The 9153-nt window shown below is 50.6% G+C and overlaps 1 protein-coding gene across 1 annotated transcript in view; it reads left to right on the top strand.

Annotated features, from left to right (window-relative positions):
- The window catches only part of camta1a (calmodulin binding transcription activator 1a), a gene marked incomplete at its 3' end in the record, with an annotated part of 384283 nt that overhangs the window by 336364 nt on the left and 38766 nt on the right, over positions 1-9153 (top strand). The window contains 2 exon segments of the mRNA XM_080853296.1: positions 4199-4255; positions 4258-4357. Of these exon segments, the coding sequence (XP_080709422.1) occupies positions 4199-4255; positions 4258-4357 (157 nt within the window).

Genomic DNA, 9153 nt, shown 5'->3' with positions numbered 1-9153 from the left:
AAGACTAGGAAAAAAGCTATAGGGGTTTCACAATGCGTTATATACATCCTTCTGTCTTCCAACGGTTGTCATCACATGCTCCATTCCCATGGTGTCAATTATGTGTGTCCGCATCCTTTCCTGCTACCGTTCAGGCCATGTATGTTGGCTTCTGTCTGCCCAGGAGGTCCCTGTGGTCCTGCTAATGTTTCTCCTGTTCCTCGTTAGCACAAGGAGTTTGTGTATGCACCAAAATGCATATTAGTCAGACCTCAGGGACAGAAAGGAGGAGCATATCTTTCAAACTTACACAGAGTGTAATACGTTTAAGGAGTTATAACAAAAAAATGAACCTGCACCTTACCAAATACCAGCCAACTCAACTGAATACATTCAATTGAAATCTGCCAAGAGAACATGAAAAAAAATGATCTACCCTTTTTCTCAGAATTCCACCCTCAAGTAGGAATTGCTGCCTTTTGTAATGTGAAGATTAATTATCCCTATACATTTCTGATATACTTACTTACTTGATATACTATATGTACTGTTTTGCTTTATCGAAAGAAAATGACAATAATGGTGAGAAATTAGAATAAAGAAGAGAATAAGTTAGACACCCGGCGTGTATGAAAATATGATTAACAAAAGTCAGCACCACATGCTACGGGGGGCGAGTGGATAGAAATCAGGCTGTGCACAGACACAGACACAGACACAGACACAGACACAGACACAGACACAGACACAGACACAGACACAGACACAGACACAGACCGTCTCTTCCCTCCAGTCGCTTCTGTGTGCCATCAATTTGTCCCTGACTGAGAGCTCTATTCCCCCCGCCCTGTGTAGTCTCGTCTGTAAGTTATATGAAGGCCTGCCTTCCTTATTCCTCTTAATTATCGGCCCGCGCTCATCTGTGGCCAAGGCAGCCAGACACTCTTTGATGAGTTGTGTTCATCCCATTGGTCTGACAGGCTGGAGATAAGGCCTCCATCTCTGCCTAGTGGAGGGGAGGGGAGGGAACAGAGTGGCCATGGCCTAGCATGTCCGCGCTAACCCCAAACAGATTAGTTTCCCCCTGCCAGAACAGCTAGGGGGGCAGATTTAATAAATACCAATGGTGTGTGTGTGTGTGAGTGTGTGTGTGTGTGTGTGTGTGTGTGTGTGTGTGTGTGTGTGTGTGTGTGTGTGTGTGAGTGTGTGTGTGTGTGTGTGTGTGTGTGTGTGTGTGTGTGTGTGTGTGTGTGTGTGTGTGTGTGTGTGTGTGTGAGTGTGAGTGTGAGTGTGAGTGTGAGTGTGAGTGTGAGTGTGTGTGTGTGTGTGTGTGTGTGTGTGTGTGTGTGTGTGTGTATGCAAGAGGTGTTTTTGGATGCGCGTGGGGTTCTGAAGACATGGGGGTGTTTGTTAACGTGTTGGGGAGTGTGTTCCTCGGCCACTGTCACCTTGGGCTTGCTCTCGGGTCTTTGGGGTTTAGCTTTTGCACGCTAACAGTTTTCATTGTTAAAACAGCCAGTGTGGAAATTGAAATTGTCAGTTTTGACAGTGGGTGTCAGTGGTGCGTTTTAGACAGGCTGGGGACTGATGGCTGCTTATTTGTAGACACTCTGAGTATGACAGTCATGTGTTCATAAGCAGACTGTTAGCAGATCATTACCTACATTTTGGAGGCAGATAGGTTTTAGTTTTAGTTTTTTTGTGTTTTATGTGCGACTGAGGTGAGTTGGTTTTTTGACTCTGAGAACTCTATATGGTTGTCTCAGAACTGTATATGGTTGTGTGTGTGTGACTGTCTGAGTTGTTTTTTCAAAGAGACAGTGTTCCTTACCTTGTGTCAGAGAGACTATCTGCTTTCTTCTGTGGCCCTGTGGAGTCCATATATATTTCAGTGGTGTGTGTGTGTGTGTGTGAAAGTTATCTGTCAATCTATGTACAGGCTGCACAAAGAGACTGTTTGTATCTATGAGCTTCTGTGTGTGTGTGTGTGTGTGTGTGTGTGTGTGTGTGTGTGTGTGTGTGTGTGTGTCTGTTATACCTTCAGAGGGCATGTGTTAGTGACTACTATTTAGAGAGTGCTCTGTGGATGTACCTTGTGTGTATTCTGTGTGTGCGCTTTGTGTGTGTGTGTGTGTGTGTGTGTGTGTGTGTGTGATGTGCATGCCCCTATGTGTTCCATTCCCTTGTGTCTGTATTGGTTCTGTGTTGAGCATCAGACAGGCCTGGCCGTGGTGAGTGTTACTGGGGGGGTGAGGTAGGGGGCTGGGGTAGGGATGGCCGTGTTGAATGTTACTGGGGTGGTGAGGGTGAGGTAGGGGGCTCGGGCTGGGATGTCAATGGTGAGTGTTACTGGTGTGGTGAGTGTTACTGGGAGGGTGAGGGTGAGGGATGGGTGAGGGATGGGTGAGGGATGGCCATGGTGAGTGTTACTGGGGTGGTGAGTGTTACTGGGGTGGTGAGGGTGAGAGTGAGATAGGGGGCTGAGGTAGGGATGGCGATGGTGAGTGTTACTGGGGTGGTGAGGGTGAGGTAGGGGGCTGGGGCTGGGATGTCAATGGTGAGTGTTACTGGTGTGGTGAGTGTTACTGGGAGGGTGAGGGTGAGGGAGGGGGTAGGGATGGCGATGGTGAGTGTTACTGGGGTGGTAAGGGTGAGGGAGGGGGCTGGGGTAGGGATGGCCATGGTACCCGGAGGGCAGATTAATGGTGCTGGCTGGGAGGCTGCACACACCAGCAGCACACTGATTTATTTACCACTTAACACTGATGAAGCCTCCAACAGCCGCCCGACAGATGTTGCCATTGCATTTTTCTCTATCAAGGCCTTTCTCAGTCTCTGCTCTCTCTCTTTCTGCCGCTCCTTCTCTCTGTCTCTCTCTCTCTCTCTCTCTCTCTCTCACTGCTCCTCGATTTGATTCTTTCATATGTGCTTGAGGGTGTGTGTAGGATGTTACATGTTGTGTGATCCTCGTCTCAGGTGGTTGAACACACTATTGGTGAGTGTGGTGGTTAGGTGTATATCCATCTCTGTTTGTGTGAGTGTGTGTGTGTTGGTGTCGGTGTGTGTGTGAGTGTGTGTGCGTGTGTATGCGCACGTTCAGATTTGCATGTGTGTTTGCCAGAGTGTGTAATGAACATAATCTCAACTAGCAGTTTGGGAATGTTACTCCTGTGACTTTATAAACAAAATTCTTCATGATTATAGAATAGAATTGATGTTATTCGCACTGGCACAATTTGCTTTTAAACACCACCTATTATTCATAAGCTGTCAGAATAGAAATTATTAGAAAATGTGTTGGTGTAACACGGGCTGCTTGCAAATAGCTGAATGTTCACTTAGTAAACACAGCCAGGTCTGTGGAGGGAGACGGTTGCTACTGGAGGTGAATTTAACAACAGTTCCTCGTGTGTTAACACATAGATGATGTTTTCTTTCCTTTTCTCTCTCTGTCTCTCTCACTTTCCTCCTTCACTTTATGTGTGTGGGGAACTGTGTGTGTAATTGTCTCTGTGTCTATTTGTCTTTGTGTGTGTGTGTGTGTGTGTGTGTGTGTGTGTGTGGGTGTGAAGGAGAGCCAGCGTGTTTGATGCAAAATCCAAGTCCCTTATTTTAGTCTTTAATGGAGCAGCTGTGTTTAGCTTCTTCATATGGGCTTGTTTCCCTGCAGTCTGTATGTTTGGAGTGTGTGTGTGTGTGTGTGTGTGTGTGTGTGTGTGTGTGTGTGTGTAAGTGTAAGACAGTGTCTATCACACTCCTCCCACCCCTGCCAATAGTGTGAGTGGGTGCTGACACCCCATCTGCTTGTCGTCGTCGTCCCCCCCCCCCCCCCCCCCCCCCCCCCCGCACGCTCCCTCCACGGTCTCTAGACGGGCCTACTGTGGGTCTGCTGTATCACACACCTTATGCTATGTCTACTTCTTTCTTTTTCCTCCTATCCTGCCTTTCTCTCTCCTCATTTCTCCTCTCTTTCACTTCCTCTCCCCCCCATCCCTCTGTCTCTCTCTTTCTGTTTCCCTTTCTCTGTTTGATGGTGTAAGCCGTGTTGATGGGCATTTAAACATTGTTGCGTTTTATTGTGTTTTATATTATCATGTGAGAAAGTCGGGGTGTTTCTCATGTGGTCTAGTAAAGGAGTGTTAAACCTCTCTCTCTCTCTCTCTCTCTCCCTCTCTCTCTCCTTCTCTCTGTCTGTCTGTCTCTCCGTCCCTGATGGCAGAACCCAGACATCGTTCTGGTCCACTACCTGAATGTTCCGGCCATTGAGGACTGTGGGAGAAGCCATGCGGGCCCATCCTGTGTGCCTCCATCAACACAGACAAGAAGGAGTGGGCCAAGTGGACCAAGGAGGAGCTCATCGCCCAGCTCAAGCCCATGTGTGAGTGACCCAGGCTTGTGCCTCAGCAAACACCACACACACACACACACAAACACACACACACACACACTTGACACCACACACGCACACACACACTGACACACACGCACACACACACACGCCGAATACACACACACACACACGCACACGTACACACTCGCACACACACACGCACACGCATACACACACACACACACACTCACGCACACTCACATATACGCATACACACACGCACCCCACACTCACAACAATCGTATACACACACACACACACACACCGGACACACACACACACAGACACACACACACTCACACACATGTATACACACGCACACACACTCACACGCACACACACGCATACACACACACACACAAACACATTGGCACTCACACAGACACATAAACACAGAGTTAGTGCCTTACTGTTCTGATCTGATGTGCTGAACACTAGCATCTCCCACTGCTCTGACCACAGTTCCCCTGAGCGACTCTCTCAGACTCTTCTCACGGACTATAGGTCTGTTTCGCAACGCTCTCTCATGGCCTATTTTAAAGCCAGAGCCGGAACATCTGAGAGAGAGTGCGTATGATGTAAGATACTTGAGGAAGCTTTAGCTGAATAGCTCTGTCTGTTCCACTATGCCCACACTGGCTTCTGTTGCGACCTCTTTCTGTGGCCTGTTAAGTGGGCCTCCATACCTCACTGCTCAGAGGGCGAGTGAGAGGTTGGACTGGTCTGTGACCTGTTGAGTGGGCCTCCATACCTTACTCTCAGAGGGTGAGTGAGAGGTTGGACTGGTCTGTGACCTGTTGAGTGGGCCTCCATACTCAAACGGCGAGTGGCCGGGCAAGGGGACTGCAGCTGGACTGCCCCGTCCAGGGGTGCTGGAGACACCGCACAGAGACATCTGGCCACTGTGAGGGTGCGCCTGCCTTCGTCCTCTTCCTCCTCCTCTTCCGCCACATGGGCCTGCCTGCTCGAAGGGGCGCGGGCTGCCTTGTTCCGGTAAAGCGGGAGAGTGGGCTATCGATTGACTGACTGCGCGCAAAGCGTGTGGGAGGGAAAGAGCCAGTGCGTCTGACTCACCAGAAATCCTTCATGTATCCCTCTCCCTCCCTCCCTCCCTCCCTCTCTCCCTCTCTCTCTCTCTCTCTCTCTTTCTCCCTCTCTCTGTGCTCTCTTTTTCTCTCTCTCTCTCTCTCTCTCTCTCTCTCTCTTGTCATTTTCTGTCTCTCTCTCTCGGAGCCTCATCACCGATGGAGCAGGAGGCCCGGCTGCTCCGCTCCGCGGTTCTGTTTCCTGCCGGTGCGGTGCGGTGCGGTGCGGTGCAGAGCGTGGGCTCCAGGTGAAGGAGAAGCAGCCCAAGGTAACGTCAGAGTTTCAGGCCTAATGAGGGCCTGGGAGAGAACCCCTGAAAGGGCCGGAGCCGGAGAACCAGAGCACGGAGACGGAGTGCAAAACTGGCGCGCATCGCACAACGAGCACGGAGACGTCCGAAGGACACGCCGACCGAAGAGTGGAAAACTGGCCCATGATGATTTACGCCTTTCTGATGAAGGACATGGGGGGGGGGGGCTGTCACTACTTTGGCGTCAGCAGTTTCGGCTCCATGTTTGGAGTAGCTCCACTCATGCAGGAAGGCTTTGGCCACCCATAACCCCACCCCCACAACACACTCACACATACACACACACACACACACCACAACCAACCCCCCCCCCCCCTCCACCACTCACCGCAGCCCCTTATCATAATCACCGGTGTGTGTGTGTGTGTATCTGTTGTGATCCCCCTAAGAGCTTTTGTGGCAATCACTTAAGTGTTTCCCCCTTCACGGACTCCCTGGGTTCCAGACGCCAGCACAAACCAACGTATTCATTACACCTACGGCCTAATCTAAATGTAAACCATTTGCAGTAATGCATTAAGTCATTAACTTTGCAAATGGTTAGGACAACGGGGGACAGGGCGAGGTGTCTTCCAGTCAGCCATGCCACACTAAGAGTCCATATGAATCTGCTCCACCTCCCTTGGCTCTCTGTCTCTCTTCCCCTCTCTCTCTCTCTCTCTCTCTCTCTCTCTTTGTCTCTCTCTTTCTCACTCTTTCCCTCTCACTCCCTCTCCAGCCACTAAACCAAAAGTGACCAAAGGCTAATTCCACATCCTCCACTCCAAAGCCCAACAGTACCACCTAGTGGTGATGGTGCAGAAGTGCACCCCATCTCCCCCTCAGAGTGCCAGGAGTCTGGGGAGCTGAGAGGGAGGCAGACAAATTGTACACTATATTATTCATGCATTATTCATGAATTATACATCAGGCCCTACAAACTGTACACGTTCCCTTGAGTGACCTATGTCTTGCACAAACAGCTCGCATTCATCAGGAGATGCGCGCACGCAGCACGCATTACGCAGGAGAAATGCAGAAAGCACGCAACGCCATATTTCTCCGCCAGTGCGCAGAGGATTCCTCTGCTCCTCCGAGACATATTTCTTTTTTTTTCTTTGCTGTTACAGCGTGAGAGATGAGAGGAGAGGAACGTGGGCATCTTTTCGCTCCGCTCGTCTCCACTAGTTATGCTTGCCTTCTCCCCGCCTGGGTTAACATATGGAAAGCGCTGGAATAAGCGCGCTCATCTCATTCTCATCCCCTTCTCCTGATTAGGCAGGATGATTCAGTCGGCCGTTTGCATATGCCTAATTTCGGCTTCTCGGCTCCCGCGGCTGGAGGGAAAAAGGCTGATGCCTAGAATTACCACTGCATTAAATCACACCGGAGACATCGTTCATATCTACGGTATTATGGTCTGTTCTAGTGCTCTTCTCTGATTTGTGCTTTGCTGAGTGTTGTCTTTCTCATTTTGGACGCTCTAATCCACACAAACAAACAAACAAACAAACACTAAACTAAATCTATGCAGCATTCAGTGCCGCTAGTCTTATTTTTCCCACTTGAAATCTTCAAGTCTGACTCACCTAAACATCCTCATCAGCACATCCCCCTCTTCTCCGCTTCTCCTCTCCTCCACCCTCCCCTCTCTCTTCCTCTCTCACTCTGGAACAATAAAAACCTCACGCATTAAAGGGCCCTTGCAGAGCTCCGGGTGTGACCTTGTGTCGTCCTTGGGGCCCCTGGGGGTGGTGCGGGGGCTGTATAGCGGAGCAGCAGCTTACGCAGACTCGGGGCTGGTGGGGGCCGCCGGTCGGTCGGAGGCTCGGCAGGCCGCTCTCAGTCACGCTAGGGCAGCTTGACTCACTCAGTGCCGCCTAATGCGATCCACGAGCCTCGGCTCCAGCCATGCCAGCAGGTCACGAGAGGGGCTGGGGCGAAGGGGTGGAGGGTGAGAGAGAGGAGTCGTGATTGGTGTTTATGAGGATGGGGGTGGGGGGGCATTGCTGCTCACCAGTGCAAGAGAAATCTGATGTGATCTTGCCGTCACGTAATAGCAGGATTGTTGTAGTTCAAAGCCACAGGCTTGACTGGTCGGGAGGGGAGTCATACTGCAGAAGCTGCTGGGTTTGGAGGAGGAGGAAGAGGAAGGGGACGAGGACGAGGACAAGGTGGTCCGGGGCGGCCAGGCGATCTCTCATCGCATGACTGTCACACCGCATCCATGACCTGACACTGACGGAGCAGGATGGAGAAGTGACTAGTGACAATCCGTCACCGTCCACCTCTGGAAACGTCTCCGGACAGTCCCAAGAGTGTGTGTGCGTGTGTGTTTGAGTGGGTGACTGCATCTGACAAAATAGGTCTTAGGGTGCCAAGCTCAAAGTGGGGCGAGAGTGTTTGATAAAGTGGCTGTAATGCGCTTCAGTGCCAAGGAGAGCGGAAGCGTTTGGCGCCGTCAGGGTCGGTCTTTCTCAGCCCCCTGAGTCACGCTGGCCGGAGGAGCTCGCCCGCCCGCCCGCCCGACGCTGACCCCTGCCAGCCATGCCACGGAATGTCCACTCACCGGGGGGCCTGAGACAGAGAGCCTAAGCGGCTTAGCCTAAACAAACAAGTTGCCACACACACACCCACACACACACACACTCACACACACACACACACACACACTCACACACACTCACACACACTCACACACACACACACACACACACACACACACCCACACACACACACACTCACACACACACACACACACTCACACACACACACACACACACACACACACACACACACAGCCGTGCACGCACAGCCTAACTTAGACACAAAGGAAACACACACACAGGCACATACACGCAAAAAAAATAAAACACACCCACAACTCAGACACTCGCCCATCCACACATCCTCACCCTCAAGACACAAACACACACATATACACGCTCTCATATTCACACACATATTCAAGCTCACACAAATACAAACCCACGCCTTCTCACGCACAAAATCTAAATTCTAAATGGACTCTCTTACACAGACACAATCACATGGACAGTTTCACGCAGGCATACATACCCTGACACACACACACACACACAAATACAGATATAGATGGACTTCCTCATACAGACAGACATACAGTACTCACATGCACGGTTGCATACAGAAACCTTAAACACACTCTCACACACACACACACACACACACACACACACACACAAGAACATATACGGATTCTCACACAGATACACATCACACAGACACACACACCTGTCTGCGATTGATTTGTTTTGCAAGATCATGGCTGAGACATCCCAATGTGAAGTGACATATTGTGTGAACATTTGTGTGTGTCTGTGTGTGTGTGTGTCTGTGTCCCCCCCCCCCCCCCCCCACTGAGTGTTTG

This window comes from Sprattus sprattus (genome assembly GCF_963457725.1).
Source record: "Sprattus sprattus genome assembly, chromosome: 16".
In the NCBI taxonomy this organism is placed as follows: Eukaryota; Metazoa; Chordata; class Actinopteri; order Clupeiformes; family Clupeidae; genus Sprattus; species Sprattus sprattus.
This window is presented reverse-complemented; position numbering and strand designations above follow the sequence as displayed.